At 60.1% G+C, this 23,796-nt stretch overlaps 2 protein-coding genes across 18 annotated transcripts in view; both read left to right on the top strand.

Annotated features, from left to right (window-relative positions):
- The first annotated feature begins 3,777 nt into the window (after positions 1–3,777).
- OPN4 (opsin 4) lies at positions 3,778–19,445 on the top strand. 10 transcript variants are annotated; one of them, XM_070569684.1, is made up of 13 exons: positions 3,778–3,922; positions 4,729–4,855; positions 6,042–6,199; positions 8,216–8,544; positions 9,777–9,922; positions 11,212–11,345; positions 11,692–11,895; positions 12,518–12,689; positions 13,106–13,270; positions 14,186–14,293; positions 15,259–15,439; positions 16,606–16,820; positions 18,706–19,443. In XM_070569684.1, exons 4-13 carry the CDS (start codon positions 8,401–8,403, stop codon positions 18,845–18,847), a joined length of 1,611 nt encoding a protein of 536 aa, XP_070425785.1. In that variant the 5' UTR covers positions 3,778–3,922; positions 4,729–4,855; positions 6,042–6,199; positions 8,216–8,400; the 3' UTR covers positions 18,848–19,443. The 10 variants fall into 10 exon arrangements, 9 of the variants coding, with proteins under 9 accessions (XP_070425785.1, XP_070425790.1, XP_070425801.1 ...); XR_011525274.1 differs by having other exon boundaries at positions 3,789–4,546; positions 16,606–17,758; positions 18,706–19,445; XM_070569677.1 differs by having other exon boundaries at positions 3,790–4,038.
- Positions 19,446–21,388: 1,943 nt separating this feature from the next.
- Positions 21,389–23,796, top strand: part of LDB3 (LIM domain binding 3) — a 60,269-nt gene continuing 57,861 nt past the window's right edge. For 6 of the 8 annotated variants that reach the window (XM_070569521.1, XM_070569498.1, XM_070569515.1 and 3 more), the window contains exons 1-2: positions 21,418–21,577; positions 21,671–21,786. In XM_070569521.1, the coding sequence (XP_070425622.1) occupies positions 21,694–21,786 (93 nt within the window). In that variant the 5' untranslated portion in view covers positions 21,418–21,577; positions 21,671–21,693. Of the gene's footprint in view, positions 21,578–21,670; positions 21,787–23,796 lie in introns of all 8 variants that reach the window. The other 2 variants (XM_070569525.1, XM_070569508.1) reach the window with 2 other exon arrangements.

The raw sequence follows: 23,796 nt of genomic DNA, 5'->3' as shown, positions 1-23,796 counted from the left end.
CCCCACCAGAGATCATGGATGCCCTGAATTCTGCCCACAGACACCAGGCTGAGAACCCAGCCTCCTCTGCCTGGCCCCCAGACCTCATGGCTTCTGCTCGTCACAGCCCTTGCCACCAGGCTCCTCTCCTGTGCCCCTCTGCCCCTCAACACCAGGTACCTGGATTCCCTCATCACCACCCCTTTTGCCTGCTTTTCAGGGGCTCAGGCAGGCCTGGTTGGGGTCTGAATCCAGACCCTGCCCCGAGCAGCCACAAGTCAGAGAAGGTGGGAGAGTCAGCTCCTTGGCACAGCCTGCAAAGCAGCAGCAACATGCAGAGCAGACAGAACCTGGAGCCAGTGGGAGGGGTGGGGGGGGGCTCACCTGTGAGTCCAGGTGTGTGCATGGACGGCACTGGCATAAAGATGAGGGTCAGGGGCCGGCTTGGTGGCATAGTGGTTAAGTTCGCATGCTCTGCTTTGCAGCCCGGTGTTATAGGTTTGAATCCTGGGCATGGACACCACTCATCAAGCCATGCTGTGCCAGCATCCCACATATAAAATAGAGGAAGACTGGCACAGATGTTAGCTCAGGGGCAAACTTCCTCAAGCAATAATAGGAAGATTGAGAATAGATATTATCTCAGGGCCAGTCTTCCTCACCAAAAAAAAAAGTGGATCAACATCTAAAACTTTGTGTTAGGCAGTGTTTTAAAAAATCCCAGTGCCTAGGCCACACCCTAGGCCAACCAAATCAAAGTCTCTGAGGTGGGCTCCAGGGACCACAATTTAATAAACTCCCAGGTGACTCCAACGTGTCTTGGGAGCTTGATGTGAAGGCGTAGGACAGAGTAGTGGGCAGGCAAAGAGAGGAGAGAGGCCCCTGAGGACTCACAGAGGTACGTCTGTGTGCTGACTGGGAGCTCAGCCCGGAGCTGGAACCGGCCCAAGTGGGGAAGGGAAGACGAGAGAGGACGGGGGTCCCCGGAAGCTTTCTGCTGAGTTTGAGAACCCTAATGCGGAGGGTGCCAGCCATCACCAGGAGGCTGCCTGAAACCGCCAGCAGCTCCTGGAGTTCGAGGGTCTTCCAAGAAGAGAGAATGAGCACCTTTCCCACCAAACCACGGACCTGCCCATACCCAACCCCATCTGCCCTGAAGGAGGGGAAGCTGGGGCCTCTGGACACGGTGGGGCTGCCGTGCCTGCCCCGGAGCTCATGTTCACGGCAGTTCACATCCCATTTCTGGGAAAAGGGCTGTGGACCCCACACCTGCCTTGCCTCCCACTGCCCCTCTGCCCCCTCCCAGAGGGCTTGGAGAGGGGCTCATTCTGCCACAAAGTAGGCAGTGACAAGAACCACCTGGACCCCAGGGGGTGAAGGGAAGCCCCATTAGCCACCCCAAGGCCTCAGCAACCAGGTGAAAGAGAAGGGGGCGGACGCTGCTGAGGCCCCCTGTGTTCCAGGCACCATGCGGGGGGGATTCATGACTCCTGTCAAATTAAAGAGGCTGCCATTGCCATCTCCACTTTATAGATAAGGAAGGAGGCTCAGAGGGCAAGAGTCGCCCAAGGTCACACGGCTCCCCTTGGCGGTGCAGGCCCAGCTGACCCCGGTGGACTCGGGGGACGGTGCAGGCATTTGTGCTGTGCAAACCTTGCAGGCAAGGCCAGAAAGTGGCCCGTCCTGCTTCAGCAGCCCCTGCAAGCCTGGGGCCCCGACACTGGGGGAGGCATGCCAGAGTACTCTACACACAGGAAGTGGACTTTAGGACCCTCGTTCTCGGGGTGAGGAAGCTGAGTCTCAGAGATGCGAGGTTCCTGGTCACTTGACAGATCCTGGCAGCTGCTGGGGCAAAGCTGGGGTGCCAGACTGGCTGGGCCGGCGGGAGGAAGACTTTATAATGTTTGCAGCTTTGGGATTCTGCCTTCAAAGCTGACATGTCTACAGTCACATCAAAAGGTAAAGCCAATTCAAATGCAGCGTTTTCATTCAGAAATCTTGCAACGCCACTCACGCAATGCTCAGGCAAACCGGGGCTGTGGGGCCGGCACTGGGAGCAGACCCGGACGCACCTCACACGCCAGAATTGCTCTTCAGTAAGAACATCTCTGAGTTTCATGGAGATCTCCATCCTGCCCCGTTTGTCTTCTGTACCTGCCCTCTCTGAGCTGTCAGAAATTGCTCTGGGCTGTCATGAATCAAAGTGGGTGCCTTCCTTCCTTCCTTCCTTCCTCTCTCCTGCTGACAAATGCTCCACTTCGTAGGGAACAGCTCAGGAACTTACTTAAGATCAGCTAAAACATTTGGAGGAAGAAAATTGCTTCTCCTGCTACCCTAGCATGTTGCCAAGAGGTAAAAAAAAAAGCATATAATCCCTAGGATAGATGGCACCTTTCTCTGTGTGCCAATGAGGAGATGTCAAAGGCTCTAAGGAATGAATTTCGTGCTTTATTTTATTGAGATATAACTGACATATAACATTATATTAGTTTCAGGTGTGCAACATAATGATTCGAGGTTTGTATATATTGCAAAGTGATCCCCACAATAGGTCTAGTTAACATCATTCACCACACATAGTTACCGAATTTTTTTCTTGCGATGAGAACTTTTAAGATCTAGTCCCTTAGCAACTTTAAATATGCAATACAGTATTGTTAACTATAGTCACCCGGCTGTGCCTTACACGCCCAGGACTTACTTATATTAGAACTGGAAGTTTGTACCTTTTGACCAGCTTCACACATTTCGCCCACCCTGAATTTCATTTTTTAAATCCAGTAGCAATTTTTTGCTTTCAATGGGCTGCCGGGTGTGCCCGAGGCTTGCAAAACACAGGACCGCCCACTCGATGGGTTTTTACACCCACACACCCCTCTGGGGTGTGCAGTCGGTGTTCAAGTTAAGTTTGTTCTTTTGGCCTTACTCATGTTCTCCCTAACTTTGTTTTCTAAGTCCTCTCTCACACTTGTTAACTGGCCCGGACTCCCTCAACAGAAGCCTCCAGCCAAGGGGAGGAAGAGGCCACTTTCTGGGGATCGCCTAGGGCAGCCACTGTGACTGATGCCAGCCCAGGGCGGGGCGCACTGCTGTAGTTGTTGGACGAATGTGTGGCGCCTGGGTGGGTATGAAGTTAGAGACCCCCAGACTGGACTCATGGAGCTAACACACACAAACCGGGCAGGACCGGCATAGGGGACAGCTGAGTGCCCCAGGGCAGGACCCCAGGCCAGGAATGCAGGCACCAAGAGATGCCAAGCCCAGGAGCCACTATGGGTGGTCCTGAGGAGACAGGAAAGAGTCCCACGGTGCTGTATAGACTCTGCTTCATGGCTTGTCCCCTACCTGCCCTGCTTTGGCTAGCACAGGAGGGAACTCAGTGAGGGCACCTGGGAATGGGGAAAGGGTAGGAGGAGCCACAGAGAGAAAGGTGGGCCACAGGGACCAAAGGACCTTCAGCTGCCTCTGGGGACATTAGCAGGACCATTGGACCCCTTGGCTGGCTCCCAAAGGGCAGGCATGTACTGGTGGGGGGGCATGGATGGCGCCTCGAGTCCAGAGCAGGTAAAAGGCAGAGCTACGCCTGCTGCTGTGTGGCATGAGGCAGCAGAAAAGGAGGATTTTCAGAGTTTCTGCACTTATGGCGCCTCCCTCAGGCTGTGGGAAGGAGGGCCCTGTCCTGACAGGGTTTGCCTGGAACCCAGCAGGTTCCAGGTGAGCCGCTGGCCACATGCCTGCAAGAAGACATTTAATCTTCCCCTGGCAACAGCTCCTGGGAGTTTTCCAGGAGTCTCTGGGTAACCAGATAGCCCTTGCCAGCCCTGGATGAGGAAGCCAATCCCCAGCAGTGGACAGGATGGTCTGGCATTACGGGGCAGCCTCTGAGGCCAGGCCGCAGGGCAGGACGACCTGCATCCCCAGACATCGGGTGCTGCGGCCAGAGGTACAGAAACGCAGGGGCTGGGGCCTCCTGCCCTCCTGGCTTTCCCAGCAGCTTCTCTCAAAAGGGCCTTCAGGACTTCTGGACGAAAGATAGGAATCCTGGGGCTGGGAAGACCTGTGAGTAGAGTGGGCCTCGGGGCCCTGCGGACAGAGTCCCTGACGCTGGCTGATTTCAGCCCCACAACAAGGGCGGGTTGTGTGTCCCCCAAGGGTCCACTGCTGAGTTCTTTCTTACTCCTGCCTGATCGAACATAGAACATCACACCCCTGCCACCCTGGCCCCTGGCTGGGCAGATGCCCAGGCCCCCCACGCCGCCCCAGGGTGGCTCTCAGTCCTCCCCCCAACTCCTCTCCTATGCATGAGGGCCTGGAAAGCTTTTCCCACTTCCAGCCACACCAGTGAGGCGTGAAGAGCAGTCATGTGGGGGCAGCTGGGGGAGTGAGTGTGGTTTCCCCTAGACTCCCAGGCCAGACGGAGCAGAGGGGCAGCTGGGGCTGGCCCAGGGGACCACGGAGGCTGGCCAGACAGAGAGCTGGCCCCGTTGTCCACCCAAGGCTCCGACTGTCTCTCCATGAGCAGCCCCTGGGGTGGGGTGAGAATATCCAGGAGCAAGAACACCCACAGGTGAACTGGGAGGGCTGACCTGCTGCCCGGTTGGGGGGGTGGGGACCCACACTGTCTACCAGCTCCAGGGGCGGGTCGGGGTGGGAGGGAGGGATGATACGTATGTGCTCCACCACCCTCCCCTGCTCTGCACTCTGTCCCAGGGAACCACATCTCTCCTGCCCCCTACATCTGGCTTCCAGGTAGGTTTTGGCCATTGGGAGGTGTCTGCAGAAGAGAGGAGACCCGAGAGAATTCATGCCCCATGCTCTGCTCACCATGTCTCCTCCGCCAGCAGCCACGTCCCCACTGAGGCTCCAGTTCCCACCGGTGAGCACCCTCTCCCTGCGGCACCCTGCTGGGCAGCCCCAGCCCTTGGAATGCCAGCACCTCCCCTCCTCCTGCTGTCTTTCCAGCCGTGGGCATGGCGATGCATCCCGCTGTCGCTGATCTCTGTGTTGCCTCATTGTCCCCTGAGTCCAGACATGAGTCTTCTGTAGAGTCTGGACCGGCACCTCTCCCATTACAGTGTGGATGCTCACCTGGTTCAGTAGGTCTGGAGCATTGCTAACACGCTCCAGGTGACACTGATGTGGTCGGTCCTCGGGCCACACCTTGAGAAGGGAGGACCAGGGAGATTTTTATTTTCCTGAAACAATGTGCCAGGCCCTCTGCTAGGTCACACAGGTGAAACAAATTGACCTGTTTGTGATCCAGGGAGGGAGACAGACACAGTCAGATGACACAACCACACATCACCATAAATGACCCCATTAGTGAGTGCTCCAAAGGATGGACAGGTGGCTGTGAACAGTCGGGTCCTCGGGATGGCTTCCTTGACACCTTGATGAAGCCGTGTGTGAGCTGAGACCCAGAGAAGGGGCGGCGGGAGGTCTCAGGAGCAGAGCATGAGCAAGGCTGCGTGACAGAGGGACTGTGCGTTCTGTGGTCCGAGAGGAGGCCAGCCCGCTGGAGCACAGTGAGGACTCCCCGGGGAGTGGGCCCACAAGCTCAGGCTGCCGGGCACCGAGCTGGCTCCTCTTCACCCACAAGAGGGTCTGCACCTGAGCTCCGCTCCCCATGCGCTCAGGCCTCCCCATCTCCCGCGGCCTGAGTCCAGCTTCCAGGAAGGTCTCCAGGTGCCGGCAGCTGGCGCTCTCAGACACCTCCTGCTCGGCTGGCAGCCACCCCCAGACTGCCTGGCGCCTGAGCTTGGCTGCTCCTTCCTGACAACAAGGCTGTTGTGGAGCCCGCATTAAAAAGGGGTAGTAGCAGGGCGCAGGTCCCTGCCCACGCACATAGATACGGGGTGGGGACAGCAAGCCTCTTCCCGCTGACCCTTGGTGGTTTAGTTTCCCCAACAAAACCCACTTCTTCTCCCCATATGCTGAGTGACACTGTAGCATTTTCCTTCACCCCCTCACCACGTTAGGGCTTTGTCTATGTCTTAAGAGCAACGGAAGCCATCAATGGGGTAAGCGTTATCTGACTGCGCTTGTGTTTCCAACACCTTTAGGGCTACAGCATGAAGAGTGGGCTGTAGGAAAAGAAGCAAGAGAAATGGGGGAGACCATGGAGAGAGGAGCTGTGTGTGGTCATGGCAGCCCTGATATCAGCTCAGGGGCCCTGGGCCACAGAAGCACCAGGAGCCAGGAGCTGGCACTGAACGCTGAGGTCAGCCTGCTGTCGGCGACTGGCACTGGGAAAGAAAGCAATGCTGGGCCTATCCCCCAGGGACTGGGTAGCCAGGGCGGGAACTGTAACGACTCAGAGGGCCCTTCCCCGTTGGTTGCTCGCTGTGCTGAGATTCAGGGGCGGGGCAGGGCCCATGGGGCTGTCGATGGGGAAGCCAGGACGGGCACCGGGAGGCTGGGCCCCACTCTGGGTCAAGCTTGCAGAGAGACACAGGGGACAGAGTGGGGAGTAGAAGTGGAGCTCAGGGACGGGGCGCGGCTGGGCACCTGGGAGGACAGGAGCAACCTGGTCTGAGGAGAGAGATGGAAGGCCAGGGGCACCCCCACCTCAGAGCCGTGGCTTACAGCCAGGGCAGCTTGGCAGCGGTGGCCATAGAGGCCAGTTAAATACTCCATCCTTGGAGGCACAGCGCTCCTGGCTCAGCCTGGACAGCAGGTGCCTGGCAGGTTGGGGTGCAGAGGTGGGGAGTGCGAGGGTCGTGGTGGGCCCTCCCCGGAGGGGCCGCAGCACAGGAGGAGGTGGTGGGGGCTCGGGCCCTGAGGAAATCTCAGCATCACCCCTGAGGGAGTCTGTGTCAGCCACGGAGAATAGACACTGTAAATCGGGCCACAGGCTTCAGAGGGCTGCAGGCATGGGGGATCCAAGTCCTTGGGCTTTTAGGTGCTCCTCTAAGGCCTTAGCGCCCCGGATGTGTGGTCGCTCCTCGTCTGTCCACCTGACCAACCCTTCTCCGGGGGACCCCGGAGCTAGCTACTTCCCCTGCATTCTCTCAGTTATCAGGCTGGAAAGTGGGGTGGCATATAGAATGGAACTTGGTGTTAGCATTGATCCCAGCTGAGATCAACAGTCAAACTCCCACATTGGAAAGCCGGCAGTTGGCAAGTCCACGGTGGGCTTTCCAGAAAGCGAAGCCAGTCCCTCTGCCTCACCCACCACCCAAGCGGAGCCTCCATGAGCAGCAGAAGACCTGAAATGGAAGGCCCCGGCAGGGGGTGGGGTGGGAGGGGTGGGGGGGTGGTTGAGGGCGTCGCAGCAGCGAGTTGGCGCCTGTGGGGAAGCGCGGCTTCTCTCTCTGAGTGGGGGAGCTCACACCCTCCAGCCCCAAGTAGGGGAGCCTGGAAGCCCTTCCTGGAAGCCAAGCAGACCCCGAGGGAAATGTGCACAGTTTCCATCCTCTCCAACTCTGGGGGTGTTGCTTTCTCTCTCCTGCAGCCTCCTCCAAGAGGGCACAGGGTGCGGGCCCGGGGGTCCCTCCGTCTCCGACATTCACTTACTGGGGCCAGGCCTGCAGGCCCCGCTGAGCTCCTAGGTCTAGACCAGCTTTGCATCTTGGAATTTTGGTTTTTTTTTAATCTTCATACCTCAATAAAAAGGTTTATTATCAAAAAAACAACAAACAAAAATGCCCTGTGGTGTGATCTCACCCTGATTGTGTGATACCCGCCCCATCCTCTCAGCTTCCTCATCTGTGAACCGGGTGACCCGCCTTGGTTCTGTGCAGGGCGGTTGTGGAGATGTGATGGGCTCATGTGGTCCAGACGTGAGGGGAGGGAGCCCTGTGGAAAGGGTGACGCTGGGCTCCACAGGGTCACTGCCCATCGGACAGCCCTGGGGGTTCTTGGGGGTGGCAGAGGCTGTCCTTGATGAGCTTGGGGGAGAAAGAGAGGCTCGTCAGAGCAGAGGGGAGGACAAAGCCTTCTCCCCAACATCCAGGGCCCCGAGCCCGGCAACCTCCCCTGAAATACACACATTCACACTGGCGCACTCTCAGACGCACATGCACATACACACACACACACAAATTCACACTTGCACGCCGCCGTCATCAGACCTTCTGTGGACAGACACCCAGGGACCCGTAACTGAGGGAGCCAGCGGCACCAAGTCACTGGGCATGTGCACGCCCAGCTCCGCTACTTAAAGGTGGGGACAGACCCGGTGGCTGAGAGTCGCCATCGCTGTGACACTCACTCCTTTGTGCTTCACTGGACACAGAGCAGCCACCAGCCCCAAGAGCAGCTCCAGGCTGGGTCCACGCTGGACGCAGGAGCAGGCAGCCGGCGGACCGGGCAGGGCTGTGAGGATGGAGGGAAGCTGGGGGGCCGGGCGCAGCTAACGTCCTGAGCTCCCCGTGCCCTTGACTTCTCTGTGGGCTGGAGAAAGGACCACTTCACCTCAAGATGAACCCTCCCTCAGAGCCACAAGTCCCTCTGGGCCCGGCCCAGGAGCCCGGCTGTGTGGCCACCCCAGCCTCACCCAGCAGGTGGAGTGGCTCCCGGAGCAGCACCTCCAGCCTGGGCCAACCTCTGCCCGTCGGTCCCACGGTAAGCCTGGGGCGAGCGTGTGCACCCACAGAGCCGTCCCTACCCCTACCCTGGTCCCTCTCCTGGAGACATAGAGGGGCTTTGATAGGGAGATAGAAAAGGCCTGAGCTCTGTTGTGGAACCTTGGGCTCGTTACAGGACCTCTCTGAGCCTGCCCTACACAAAGAGGCCAAGAAAGGCGAGTGTGGGCAATGTCTTTCCCTGTGGAGAGCATTCAAGGAACAGAAAGGTCAGCCCTGGAGGACAGGGGTTGGGATGGCCCAGGCCTGCCCTTGGCTGTGTCTACTCCTTTCTGAGGGTGGTGAGATGCCCCATGGAACCTTCCAGAGAGGAAGGCATACCCTAGGCCTCTGGATTTCTCCTGCCCAGAGTGAGGCATTAGGTGCCTTCTGCTGCCTCCATCATCCTAGCCATGGCCCCAGGACCCTATCCCACCAACCCCACTGGTATCTGGGGAGGGCTGAGGGTACACTCAGGACCCTGGGATGCTGGCCTAGGCGCTGGCCAGGATGGGAAGGCTCCAATAGTTTTAGGGGCCAGGACAGGACAGAGACTAAACCACTCCCTTTCTCCCCAGAAGGGAGCTGAGGGTGAGGGGTCTTTAAGGCCTTGTAGGGTCTAAGTGGCCTTGTAGGGTAATGACCTCCCTGGGAGGCCTAAGCTTTCTTTTTAATGGGAATTATTTTCCTCTCTCTCATGCCAGGCATCAAGGTCAGCCCCGCCCAGTTATACTGTCGGGGACTATACCCTGTTCTTTGAGGCTGGGGCGGGGGGACCCCCGAGGAAAGGTGCTCCACCCATTCCACCACCCCAGAGTCTAAGGGGCCTGGAATACCATTGCTGACTGTCCTGGGTGCTTGGGACGGGGCCCATACAGTGGAGAGGAACCCACCCAGGGGATGGGGCTGCCTTCTCCCCAAGGAAAGGGAGAGTCACCCCAGCTGTGTCCCTGACTACCAGACGTGTCTGTCTGTACCACCAGCCTCCAACAGGTGGTCCAAGCCCACTCCAGGGAGCCTTACGCCTCTGCGCCATGGAATAGGAGCTTGGGCTCAACTTTCAGGAGATCCACATTTCCATTCTGGCCCAGCCACTGGCTAGCTGTGTGGGCACGTGACTTTGCCACTCTGAGCCTCAGTTTCCCCACCTGCCCTACCGGAAGCCCTTCCTTCTCAGGGCTATTTGAAGGTGACAGGATAACATGATGCCCTGGTTTCTCTGTCTCTCCACAGGCAGCCGGGGCTCAGGCTGATGCCTGGGTCCCCTTCCCCACAGTCGATGTTCCAGACCACGCCCACTACACCATGGGCACCGTGATCCTGCTGGTGGGGCTCACGGGGATGCTGGGCAATCTGACGGTCATCTATACCTTCTGCAGGTGCCCAATTGGCGGGGCTGGGGCCTGGGCATTGAGGGGAGCCAGCCATGCAGAGACAGGGCAGAACACACGGCAGGAATGCTGGTTAAGGCTGGATGAGGAGGTGGGACCAAGCCCTCAATGATCTCAGGCCCAGGCCTCGATCTTCAAGCCCAGGGAAGGGGCTGAAAAGTGGTCCAGGGCAGTTTGAGTGGCACATGCCAATCAGGCCTCAGGGACACCCTTTGTGTAGGACGGGTGTCCCCGTGATGTACGGGTCTCGGCCCATTCGCCCCTGCTCTCAGCTCATCTCCACCATCACCTGCCCCAGTGGGCATCCTCCCTCTGCCTTCACGAGCAGGCACCAGGGTCCTGAGTCCTCAAGCCGCCCGCAACCAGCCCCAGCTTCCTTCCCCACCTGCCCTGTCTGCAGGCCGAATGACTGAGACATGCAGGTGGAGGAGCCAACCGCTGGCTCTACCACCTATTAGCTGAAACGACCTTGGGAAGGTCATTCACCCTCTTTGAGTCCACTTTTCTTGTCTGCAAAATGGGGTTGTGATTTACTTCCTGGAGTCAATGTGATGATTAAGTAGGGTCGTGGATGTGCTGTGCCGAGCAAATGAGTGTTTGAATCCTGGCTGTACTGCTTCCTGAGTCTTGTGCTCTGGAGAAAGCCACTTCACGAGTGGGAGCCTCAGTGTTCTTATCTGGAAAATGGGGGTAGATGTGAAGATGGGCGAGGGGTGAGGGTGAGGACGGCAGAGATGCTGGAAGAAGGGGACGAGGAGGGGTGTCCGAGGAGGAAGGAGGCATGAGAAGCTCGTGGGAGGGCACAGTCTGAGCTCACAGGAGGAAGAGCCTGGGGAGAAGCCACTTGGAAGACCTTGGCCTGGAGGGGCTCAGAGAAAGGAAGGGTGTGTCCAAGGAGAAAGTGTGGGTCACCCAGAGGGAATCCAGAGGGCGAGAAGAGGAAACAGACGGACGCCTCCAAACACCAGCTTCTGCGGGGCTGCACAGCAACCCTGGGAGAACCATCACTCTCTGCCTCGTTCTGAGGGAGGTGCCCCCAGAACACAGGGCAAGGGTTGCCACCTTGAGGGGGTCTCAATTCTCGGCCCGCACTGCCAGCCTCCAGAGCTGTTTGGCTGGTACTTGCTGGGCAGCGGGATGGACCTGCGTCTCAGCGGCTTGTGCTTGCGTGCATGCACACACGTGCATGTGCTTGTGCATGGGCGTGCGTGTCTGTGCATGCATAGTTAGGGAAACTCCCAAGCAGAAGCACCTCCTGACGGCTTCCCCTCTTACAGGAGCAGAGGCCTCAGGACACCTGCCAACATGTTCATTATCAACCTCGCCGTCAGCGACTTCCTCATGTCCTTCACCCAGGCGCCTGTCTTCTTTGCCAGCAGCCTCTATAAGCAGTGGCTCTTTGGGAAGGCAGGTAGACACCGGGGGCTCCCTTTCGCTGGAGGGTGGAGGAGGGTCGTGACAGGGGATGCCCACAGTGGAGGGGGCCCCGATGAGGAGGGGATTTGCTTTTCCCGGGCAGAGGGGTAGCCGCCCTCCATCCCGTGAGTGAGCAGGAAGGAAGGCTCCAGTTCCAGTCCCGAGGCCTCCGCCAGACTCCGCCAGATGTGGCAAGTAGGCAGGGTGGAGAGGGACTCAGGGCTGCGTTTCTTGAGAGGTGGGGGCAGGAGCCAAGTACAGGCCGTCCCCAGACCCTCCCTCCCCTGGGGTACATGATGGTCTCCATGCCGAGGGCTGAGTTCAGGGAGCTGTGCCCACAGGCTGTGAATTCTATGCCTTCTGTGGGGCTCTCTTCGGCATCACCTCCATGATTACGCTGACGGCCATCGCCCTGGACCGCTACCTGGTGATCACACGCCCACTGGCCACTGTTGGGGTGGTGTCCAAGAGGTGGGCAGCACTTGTCCTGCTGGGCATCTGGCTCTACGCCCTGGCCTGGAGTCTGCCGCCCTTCTTTGGCTGGAGTAAGTGGGCTGGGGGAAGACAGGCTGAGAGGGGAATGTTCAAGGGGCTGGTAGATGGACTTGGGGTGACCAGAGGCAAGAAGGGCCAAGGGACTGCCTGAACCCCGTGGCAGGTGGACATCCATGGGGCATGACAAGCAGCAGAGCTTGCACCCTCGGGCGATCAGAGGATGACCTGGGCTCCCATCCCCAAATACAGAGGGGAAAATCACATGGTTCCTGGGAGGCAGAAAGTGACAGGTGCATCTGGAGCTGGGTTTGCAGCAAGTCAGACGGGCAGGGGTTGGGGTGTGAGGCCTCAGCAGGCAGGGAGGTTGGCAGCAGGGCACCGCCCTACTGGGGCGGGACCAGGAAGCTGGCTGAAGCCCGGGGCGGTAGGACCCTGGGGCTCTGGTGAGGTCTCTGCTCCAAACTGGCAAGAATGAGCAACAGTGGGCTTCGCCAGCTGTCTCCTGAGCTGGTGCCCCTGCCAGAAGCGGCTTGGAAGACTCCCCTGCACAGGCCCCGACTTCCTCCCCGCAATGGGCTGGGGCTGGGGCTGGGGCCCGCGTTCTGGGATTCCAGGCCCCACATCCCAAGTGCCTGCTGCCTGGGAGCCTGATGGCCTGGCCATGGCTTGCAGGCGCCTACGTGCCCGAGGGGCTGCTGACCTCCTGCTCCTGGGACTACATGACCTTCACGCCGTCCGTCCGCGCCTTCACCATGCTGCTCATGTGCTTCGTGTTCTTCCTCCCCCTGCTCGTCATCGTCTATTGCTACGTCTTCATCTTCAGGGCCATCCGGGAGACAGGCCGGTAAGAGCGGGGCATGGAGGAGGGGCCGATGGGAGGGGACTGCGCCCTTCGCCAGGGCCACCTCTGTCCCACCCCAAGGCTCACATGTGCACCCACCCCCCTGGGCCCTCCCAGCTCCTGATGAGCAAAGTCAAGCTGAGCACATGCTTATGGGGTGGGGGCCGAGAGACTAGGACCTTCCGAGGAGGGGACCTTTAGCTCAGCCAGGGGGTCTTGCGGGCAGAGAAGGTACTAGCTCAGGCTGGATGTGATGGAGAACTTTCTAGGAGTCAGGGCTGCCCGCACTGGAGGGGATGGTCCCCTCCCGAGTGCCCCCAGGGGCGGGTGGTTCAGGGAGGCCCCCCTGACAGTGGCCATGACCCTGGCACTTACTGCCACCTGAGCAGGATCAGACCCAGCCTCTGCGCCCTTCCTAGGGCCCTCCAGACTTTCGGGGCCTGGGAGGGCGGCGGCGAGTGCCCCCGGCAACGGCAGCGGCTGCAGAGCGAGTGGAAGATGGCCAAGATCGTGCTGCTTGTCATCCTTCTCTTCGTGCTCTCCTGGGCCCCCTACTCCGTGGTGGCCCTGGTGGCCTTTGCGGGGTGGGCAGTGGCTAAGGGACTGGGGCAGGGGTTGAAGAGGCAGGGGAGGGAACCCTGGGACAGCCTCTCCCTCCTGGGCCCAAGCCCAAACCCCCCACCCTCACGCCCTAAGTCCAGCATCACAGCCTTGTGCTCCTCCTGTGGAGTGAGGCGGCCCCCGCCCCAGCTGGGCCTGCCTACTTCCTGGAGGCATGAGGGCACAGGCGGGGGACCCCCGGACCACACCGAGTTGGGCCTGAGGGCCTACAAGGGATGCCAGATCCTGCTGGACCCCTTGGGAACTCACAGCTCTCCTGGAGGTTCTGGTTCCCTCTTCACCTGGCCTGTGAGGACACAGCCGGGGGTGCTGCTTGCCTCCTGCCACATAGGCCTTTGCAGCTACAGTCTGGGCACTTTGCAGCAGCATGGGTGTAGGCTAGACTTCAGAAGCACTTTTGAGACAGCGAGAGCTATTAATCCTTGGAAGTGTTTGGGTACTTCTCCTTGCCCAGGAGCAGCCTGGTCCCCTCTCGGGCCCTCTTGTGAAGTGAGAGGCAGGGGAGCAATGGGCATCATGTTGGGGTGCAGTGTGGGGAGAGCTGGGCAGGGGCAGGTCATTGGGGGTAGGGAGGGCTTATAGCCTGCAGCAATAGGCTCCAGGGGATGGTGAGACCTGGAGAAAGCCCCCAACATGGCACCTCTCCTCCCAGCCCCTCCCTGCTTCCAGGGTCCCACTCCCCTCAGATCAGAACTCTCCCCAGTGCTGTGGTCTCTCCCAGGGTGCTGACTTGGCTGTGCTGGTTTGGGCTGGGCCAGGCCGGGCCGTGCCCTCAGCAGGACCTGGCCTAGAGGGAGAAGGTCCCTGAGATGGGAGGTGGGCTGTGGAGTCTTTGCAGAGGGCCAGCTAGCAGGGGGACCACAGCTTCTCTGTCCTAGGTACGCGCACGTGCTGACGCCCTACATGAACTCAGTGCCGGCTGTCATCGCCAAGGCCTCTGCCATCCACAACCCCATCATTTATGCTATCATCCACCCCAAGTACAGGTGCGGCCCTCCTCCAGGCCCCAGCCCCAGGCGGCCAGGCCCATCCTCACAGACACCGAGAGCCTGGGCCAGCAAATGGGATTAGAGGCTGACCATCTTTCCTGTCTCTTGTACATGCATTGGGCAGGGGCCTCTGAGCAGCTGGGAGCCGTCAGTGACACCAGGTGGGATCTGGAGCTGGTGCAACCTCCTCTGCTGCTCCAGCTTGGAGGAGCATCAGGGCTCCCTGAGCAGTGTCCAATCCTAACTATGGGATTTTCGGAGCCAAGGCCAAAAGGCAGTCAGGATAGCTGATCAGCAGTGCTGTCCCCTGCAAAGAGAAGGCCCCCAGACAGCGACATCTTGGAGAGTCCACAGCAGGGAGAGCTCGGCAGCTCGGCTTCAAAGGCCCCGGCCAAGGCCGGCGGGTGGTTCTGGCCCAGCGCCCTCTGCTGATGGGTCCCGGCACAGCTGGCCTCCCCCATGCGGGGACTTCAGTGCTTCCTTGTGCCTGGTGGTGTCAGTCACTCACCGCCCTGCTGAGGCCAGCTTCAGGCCTCAGGCAGTCCAGCTCAGAGGTTGCTCAGGACTGTCCCGGGTCCTCATTTACAGAGATGTGGCTAGGGTCAGCCACTTGAGGGCTGGAACCAACCACCTGGCTAAACCCACGACCCTAAGGCTCTCTCCCCATGTCCACGGCCCAACATCTCTCTGTCCATCCCTCCCCCTGTGGGTCTGTCAGTGTCTTTTACCCCAGCATCTGTCTGTCCTTCCTCATCACTTCTTGCAGCTCCTAGTGTCTGTCTGTCCATTCCCATCACCCCATCATCTATCTGTCTCTCCTTATAACCCCAATGTCTGGACCTCCCTATTTCCCCTGTGACTCTTTGTCCACTCCCATTAGTCCTGTACTGGTCTGTCCATCCACCCCCATCCCCCTCGTGTCTGTCTGTCCATCCCCCTAACTAGATGTGCCATCCCTGCAGAATGGCCATCGCCCAGCACCTGCCCTGCCTGGGGGTGCTGCTGGGCGTGTCGAGCCAGCGCACCCGTCCGTACACCAGCTACCGCTCCACCCACCGCTCCACACTGAGCAGCCAGGGCTCAGACCTCAGCTGGATCTCCGGACGGAGGCGCCAAGTGTCCCTGGGCTCTGAGAGCGAGGTGGTAAGGATGCTGGGCCCTCACTGGCTGCCACCTCGCCATCCTTTACTCAACCAGGCCTCTGGGCGGGGCTGCCTCTGAGACTCAGGGACCCTCAGGACCCTGGGACACTGGCCGGAAGAGCTCCTCACAACCTCCCCATGGCCTTCCCATGCATCATTCCCCCGACAGGCAGGGGCATTGGGACCAGAGACGCGATGGGTTGGCCTAAGGTCGCCCAGCAGCAGGGCCAGGACTGAACAGTGGTCCTCCCACTCCAGGCCATCTCTCTTCCATGCTGGCACCAACCCAGAGGCTTGAGCCACAGGTTGGAAAGACTAGCGTTTCTGGCCCTTGATGGGTCTCCGGAGAGACAGGCAGGCGCTAGCTCAGGGACCTTGGCTCTCAGCAGTAAGCTCCCTCCTCTGGGTAGCCTTGAAAAGCCCACAGGATACAGTGGAAGCAGCACTGGCCCGGCAGCCAGAGGACCTAGATCCGAGCCTCAGCTCTACCACGGCCTCACTGTGTGAGCTCGGGCAGGTCACTCACCCTCTCTGAGCCTCTGTGTCCTCCTCTGAAAGGGAAAACAGTTACCTCTACACACAAGACTGGCTAGGGTGCCCAAGAGTGGGTGCTGACCCCACAGCTGTTGTCAGCCCTACGAGCTACCAGCCTCCAGCCCCTCCTTGGGGCCTGGAGCTTCAATGCTTCCCGATGTCCCCAGGACAGCACTCCACACCATGGGCTCCTGTCCCCAGCCACACTCAGGCTCATCCTTCACTGTGCCCACAGGGCCCACTGTGGGCCTCACCGAGAGCCTCCACTGACCTGCTCCCACTGCCCCCATCCCTGGGGGTCTCTGTCCAGGAGGAGCTGGCCCTTGCCTGAACCACTGCAGTGAATGACATCAAGGGGTGAATCTTATCTGATAACAGAGGCCCAGACCCTCATGAAGTCACGCCATCCCACATGCTTAAGAAGGCGCACAAGTGCACACACGCCCTGGCACATGCACTCACAGTTTGCAGGCATTCGGTGACCATCCGTCCTACAAACAGGGTCGTGGGCCTCACCTCAGTGAATATCTGTGGGGATGAGGAAGACAGGCCTGGGGCGGGGGTGGGGGGGGGACAGGAGCAAGACTGTAGAATGCCCCTCTTACCTCACAGCAACTATCTTGCCTCTCCCAGGGCTGGATGGACACGGAGGCAGCAGCTGTGTGGGGCGCTGCCCAGCAAATGAGCGGATGGTCCCCCTGTGGTCAGGGCCTGGAGGACATGGAAGCCAAGGCCCCTCCCAGGCCACAGGGATGGGAAGGAGAGGCTCTCCGGAAGGTGATTGGGCCCAGCACCTGCCAATCTGTAAAGGGTGGGGACAAGGGGCACGTAGCCCAGGGAATGGCCAGGTAAGAGAAGCTTGCCCAATGCCTTCTGGGACTCACCCCATCCCTGTACCTTCCAGCTGTCTTTGCCTGCCTGGGGGACCTGGGGGGCCTCTGTGACTCCAGGATGCTCCAAGCAGGCCCGAGTGTGGTCTGTGGTTGCACCTGAGAGAGTCTGACCCTGACGTACATACATAGCAGGTGGTGGTGGCTATGCCATGCTCTGATGAGTATACAGCACGTGTGTAAGTGCGTGTGACCATGAGGGTGTGTGACGTGCAGCCGGCGAAGTGTGACTCACGCCTGCACGTGCTTTCTGTCACTATGACACCACAGCACATGGGATTGAGTGTGCCCCAACGTGTCTGCTCTAAGCTGTGGGTGTGACCAAGCGTGGGTGGTGTGCACCTCTCTGTGTGATTGGAGACTGGACATACCTGGGGTGAGGGGGTGTTGCAAGCTGTGTATGTGCTCACTCCGAATACTCTAAGATTAGGATGTCACCCAGAATACTTGTGGCTATTAAAAGAAGGCCAGCTGTCAGCCCAAGTGCCTATGGAACGGAATGTCGATGGCGATTAGAGAAGGCCGTATTCTGGAACGCTGGAAATGCCATGTGCACAGGACCCGAGGCCACCCTTCCCCATGGGCTGACAGCTCCCCACCCTGCCCTCCGCTCACACCCACACAGCAGCTCCCGGACTCTCTTGGGCTTCCCCAGAAAGCCCAGGACCAGAGACACTTTCTGCCTTCCTTCCTGAGGCTGCTCCCCACGTGCCCCAGGGAAGGGGAGCCCTGGGCTGCTCCTACCATTATGGGGCTCCTGCCTCCCCCAGCATTCCCATCCAGGGAGCACCCTCCCCTGATGCTCCAGCCTCGAGGAAGACTCACTGCCAGGCCCTGGGCGGGGGTACCGTGCACGGCCACGGAGGCCAGCCCGGCAGGCAGCACCCCCTAGGCGGGTGAGGGAATGAGGAGGCATGGAGCCTGTCCTAGAGGGAATACTGGGCCGGGGTGGGGCACTGGGCAGAGAGGGACAGCACATTGGCAGTCACCTAACATGTGTGATAAGCACTGGCCTCGAGGTGACAGCACACGGGGTGCTGAAAGCAGAGGCAAGTCCCCGAGGGCTCCCCAGGGAAGGCGAGGGGGAGCGGGGATGGCCAGGCAGGACCATGGGGGTGGACTTGAGGTCCAGGCTGAGGAAACAGCTCATGTGAATGCAGTGGGCCACAGGGGAGCTCGGCATGTCCTTGAACGGAATGTCACCCTGTGGCCCCAGGAGCAGCTAAAGGGCCCTGGGAGCCGGTGGCGGGGATGTAGAAGGGAAGAAGGGCAGGAGGTGGTAGGAGCCACAGGGGGGCCCCATCAGGTGCTGGCCTGAGGGGCCTCCAGGCATGACCCTGGGGCAGAGAGCCCCGGGAGGACTTAGCGGGGACGTTGAGGTGGACTTGGTCAGCTTTGCAGGGTAGCTAGGCTCTCTGCCGTGGCTGGGGAAGGACGCGTTGAGTGGAGTGCGCTGTGGAAGCCTGGAGGAGCCAGGGCTGGAGGACAGGCAGGGATGAGGCATTGAAGGCAGCAAGGAGAGAGGAGATGCCAGAGCCAGTGCTGTGGAAGAGGAGTGGAGGGGAGTGAAGAATGGGATGGTGGGGTGAGGAGACCTCAAGCTGGAGTTTGAGACCCTAGGGGACAAGCCAGGGGGACGTCCTTAGACATTGCCAGCTCCATCCTCTGAGTCACATTGTCTGTGGTCTGGGGGAAGGCCCATCCCCTAGCCAGAACACAACCTGGCCCCTCCATGCCACCTCTCTTCACCACTCGGTGACCCTAAACACAGAGGGTCATTGGGAGACTGCTCCCAGTGGGACAGCCTGCTAAACAGGTGTGTGTGTGTGCTGTTTGTTTTCAGATCAAGGGGCTGCTTCCCAGCCTGGACCCCAGGATGTAGGGTGCCCAATGGCTCTCCTTCTCTTCTGGGACACATCCAGCCGCCTCACGTCCCTCTCACACACACGGACCCAGGATTACCCTGTGAGCCTGCAGGCTTTTGAAGTGGCCGCGGCACCCATGCTGTGCTGGATTCACGGCTCCGTACCACTAGACTCCTGCCCTGCTAAGTGGTCTGCACCCACGTCTCAGCTCAGCAGCCTGCACCCCAGGCACAGCCTGCTGAGTGGGAGCGCAGGCCCTCCCGCTTCCAGCATTCTCCACCTCTCCTCAAATGCTGTGTGCTGTGATTGTCCAGGCGAGGACAATGGTGATGGCTCCGTGGGACACATCAGTTATTTATGAGCTGCCTCTGCACCCGGGCTGGGCACTTCCCCGGCACGGGAAGGCCAGCACAGCGTCTCCCGCAGCCGGCAGTTGAAGCCCAGCAGAGATCTGTGTGTGCTGGAAACTGTCCCTCACCTCTGGCTTCTCCCCCCATGTGCCCTTTCCGCCACGGCCCACACTCTTGTGCACACGCATTTTCGGGCACCTTCTCCTGTATGTACATATTTGCATGCACACCAAGCACAAACTGCACCTGGGGTTTGTTTCAAATCAGTGGTCTAAATTCATCCCAGGGCTGTGTGTCTCTGACAGGGTATAGGAAAATAAAAAGCAGAGGAGTTCACCTCGCACAAGCATGGTCTCTACCTATTGGTGCCATGAGAGGAGAGAGACCCGGGACCTGGCCTCTGATGCTCACGGTGGTAGCCTCTCTTCCTCCCCTCCCTCTGTCCCAACCTTATCATTCTCACTCCTGAGACCCATCTCGAACTGCACTGCCAGAGACAGAGTGGAGGGGCGACAAAGACCCGGCTTGCCCCCACCCCCACTCCCCAGTGAGCTGCTGTTATCAGGAACCAGCTCTGCCCAGCCTGTGGGTACCAGCTGCTCCCTGGCTGGCTTTGGGTCTCCCAGGGGAGGCAGATGGAAGGAGGCTGGCCTTCCCCTTTAAGAGCATCCTCCAGCTCCCCCTCCCTTTCCCCAGAGGCAGCAGCAGGCATCAGGCGGGTGCCCCAGTCCAGAGAAAGAACCTGCAGCTCCAGGTACAGCCTAGCCCGGGGCTCCCCCTCCCTGTGCAGGGTCAGCTTCATCGTTTCCCCACACTGGTCGGGCCCTGCTGATGTGCCCTGCTGCTGGGTCCTCCCCAGCCCGGCAGGACAGAGCCCGCTGGGAAAGAGGATAAGGCTGGAGTCAGGGATGGAGAAGATGGGGCCTGGGCAGGGGCGGGGGATGATATGGGGGAGGGTCAGGTGCTGGCCATGAGCTGCTGGGCTGCATGATACCGGTAGAGGAAGTGGTGAAGTGGAGGAGACAACACAGAGCCCTCCCTGGCTTCTCCCACTTGGTATTTTTGTGACCTTGGGCAAGTTACCAAATGCCCCTGTGATGTGGGGACTCCTTCTACCTTGCATGCTGGATGTGCCAGGCCCAGGGCATGGGGTGGGGTGCTGGCAATTCACACGCAGGCCTGCACTGAGTACTCAGGGCCCAGCTCAGCTCCATTGCCTTCTCCCAGCCTCAGTTTCTCCAGCTGGGAGCCAGGGTGGGCCTTGATCTGTCTCCTGACCACACAGGGCCTTAGGTTTCTTTTGGGGAAGGGCTGAGGAAGGTATCTGGACCCACGCAAGCAAGAGTCCCCAGAGGCCCAGGCCCCCACCCAGAACACACTGTCTCTGGGTTACCGGCTGAACACACCGCACACGCTTCCCCCTCCCTGGCCCTCCTGGCCCCGTGTCCCAGCAGCTGAGCCAATGGCATCTTCTCCCCTCCTCCCTGCCCCCTGCCATTCCTGCTCAAAGGGCACCGGGGCCTGGCATGCGACACTGGCAGCTGGAGCTTTCCATGCTGCTGTCAAGTTTTCCAGAGCACAAATGAGACAGGAGAGCCAGGAATAATCGCCGGGCCCCCAGGGGGTCTGGAGGGTGTGGGCCTGCCACAGACCTGCTTTCAGCCCCTGAGCCCAGGGTGCAGGCTGGTCCCCCCACCTCTGCCGGGTCTGGGCATTGGGAGGTGCCTGCAGCCACTGGGAGCTCATTATCTGGCACGAGTCCCCAGCGTGGCCTGGGTTTACTTCCTGTGTGACCTTGGAGAAGTCACTTAACCTCTCTGAGCCTTGTTTCCCATGGGCCGAGGCAGCAGCCTCTCAGGATCTGAAAGGATAATGGCATGAAGGGCCCAGAGCTGAGCTTGGCTGTGCCCGGTTGCTGCTCTCATTATGATCGTTTTTGTGGCTGGACAACCCTGGGTCAATTGCTGGTCTCCTGAGCTGAAGCTCTGTCCAGACCAGCTGGAGGCTCAGCTCAGTCCAAGGCACCAGCAGGGCTCCATAGTGGATAAGGCACAACCTCAGGGTCCTCACCAGGGAGCACAGGGAAGGAAAGATGCACGTGACAGAGCTCTTGCTCAAGGATGCTCAGCCACAGTCTTCTGGACAAAGGGGTAGGTGTGGCCGGGCAGAGAGAGAGAACATCTGGGCTCTCCAGAGGGCAGAGGGAGCAAGGAGAGGAGAGCAGGGGACAAGAGCACTATCACTGATCTGGCCAGCCCCCTATCCTGCCCCCTGGGGGGATACTGGGTGCCGGACAGCCCTCCCCAGGGGCTATATTAGAGGCGTGAGTCACGGTGGACTGGCTGGGAGGCCGTGGCGGGCGGGCACAGTGTAGGGTTACAGTCCATTTATGGGCGCGGCAGAGGGCCCATATCAGTGTCCATGGCATTCGTTCCCAGCTATTCTTAGGAGGCTCTGAGGAGCTCCACACAGCCTGGCCAGGCAGCAGGGGACGGAGCAGGCAAGGCTGAGGGTCGGGGCAGGGCCGGGGTGCGGGCTGGGGAGGCCGGTGCATGAGGGCTCTCTCACTCCCCTCTTCTCCCCTTGTCCACAGAGGCCGCCGCTGTCAGCACCAGCATGTCCTACAGTGTGACCCTGACCGGGCCTGGGCCCTGGGGCTTCCGTCTGCAGGGCGGCAAGGACTTCAACATGCCGCTCACTATCTCCCGGGTGAGTGTGCCCTGCCCACAGCCTGGCACCTGCAGGCGCGGGGCATGCTCAGAGGACCGGGCGCGCCTCTGTCCATCTGTCCTTCCCAAGGCTCTCGGAAAGCAGAGCATGCCCCAACCCGGGGCTGGGGTCTGGGACTGGACCTGACTGAATGCTGCTGGCCACAGGCCCCTGGTCTTGGCCACAGCTGTTGCCCAGCTGAGCTGGCCAGCCTGCTGAGGGTGAAACTTGGGCAAGCAGAGGGTGCTTTGAGCAGAGAGGGAAGTGCTGAGTCTGCAGGGCGGGTAGGCAGGTGGACAGAGCGCACAGTACCCTCCCAAGCCCTTATCCTGGAAGGTGGGCTCAAGGTGCCCCTAAGCCTGGAGCGTCTGCCTGGAAGCTGGCAGCCACTTTGGGCAGAGAGCACTCCTGGCATGGAGAGGGCTGGGGACAGGCGGGTGGACAGGTAGATGGACAGACTGTTGACATCGGCTGCCGTGCCGTCGGGGCTCAGGGCTGGCCTGGGCTGGGCTCCAGCACCCGCTCCATCCCAGACTCCTGATAACAGCTTCCTCCTCCCTCCACCTTCCTGGGCCCGCCAGGGACCCCGTGCTGGCCTTGTGGGGCTGGGCCTTCCTCCCTCACCTGCCCGACCCCCCACCCATCCACCCAAGGCCGCTCTGCCCGCCTGTCTCATGTCTCCTTCCCCTTGCTCACCTGGGGAAACAGCCCATGTGTCCTGCAGTGTCTGTGGTCGGGGCACAGCACTGCCTGACGGGGATGTCACAGAAAATTGGAGGTTGTCTGAGTGACTCTATTGCCCGGCTGGAGACACTCAAGCCCAGAGAGGTGAGGAGCTGGATCTGCTGGAGAGGAAGGGACTTTGTTTTAACCACCGTTGTGTCACCAGCACCAACACCCATCACACAGTATGTGCTTGGCCGATATCTGTCCGGTAAACAGATTCCCCAGCAAGTCCGGCAGAGCTGGGGCTGGAGGCCCCGGGCTCAGGGTGGACTGGAGGTGTGTGAGGACAGAGACAAACCCTGCCTGGTGGGGCGAGGCTGAGGCTGAGCCCCCGCAGAGCTGGTGTGGGCCAAGTGGGCAGGCTGGGGCCCTGGCTGTCACTGGAGCATGATGGGTGGGCGGCCGTGTCTGGGTTGCTGCCCACCTGGGGACAGGAAGACCATTCCTTCTCTAGAGGAACAGACCTGCCTTGGGGTGGGGGGAGGGGGTCACCGAGGTGGACAGCCAGGGAAGGCCTGAAAGGCGCTTGGCAGAGGGGGCAGGAGACAATATCCCCACTGGAGGAGAAGGCTTGGTTGTGGAACCTGACATGGGCACTTGGGGGGACCCCAGGAAGGAGAAGCCCCACTCAGGGGAGCCCTGTAACAGCCACAGAGGCCACATTCCTCCAGGGAGGGTGCTGGCCTTCCAGTCCAGGGAAAAGCCCCTGTCTTCCAACCTCCTGCTGGAAATCTGGCTCATTCTAAACCGAGTCTCCACCCCTCCAGACCCGCTACCCTGCAGACTGCAGGGTCCAGCACTAAAAGGACACCTAGAGCCTTGCACATGCTGCCCGATGATCTGTGACACACGGGCATTTGTGCCCCAGTGGATGCTGCCCTCCCCAGGAGGCTGTGCCCTCCCCATCCCCAGGTTTGCAGGTCTCCACCCTGTATGAGGTGGGCCACCCACCCTCACCCTCATGGGTCCTCTGGCCTCCCACACCTGGGATGGGGCCCAGATCCCCCGGCCCCACCATCCTCAAGGCCTCCTGCTGATGCTCCTGCCCCATCCTTGCAAATGGAAATTAGCCCCCCGGCTCAGTGGTACCCAGGATAGCCAATTACCTCACCCAGGGTCTATGCGCCACCTGGCCTCAGCCGGCCCAGGGCTTAAATTGCAGCACAGAGGCCTTAAGCTAGACAGCAGGAAGAATGTCCTCACTGCGGGGAGGGGGTGTATTGGGATGTGCTGGAGCCAGTGACTAGGGGGGAGCTTTTAAAAATAGAACCTGCAGCTCAGGCA

The sequence above is a fragment of the Equus przewalskii genome, chromosome 1 (genome assembly GCF_037783145.1).
Source record: "Equus przewalskii isolate Varuska chromosome 1, EquPr2, whole genome shotgun sequence".
Classification (NCBI taxonomy): domain Eukaryota; kingdom Metazoa; phylum Chordata; class Mammalia; order Perissodactyla; family Equidae; genus Equus; species Equus przewalskii.
Note: the sequence above shows the minus strand (reverse complement) of the source record. Positions and strands in the feature narration are given on the sequence as shown.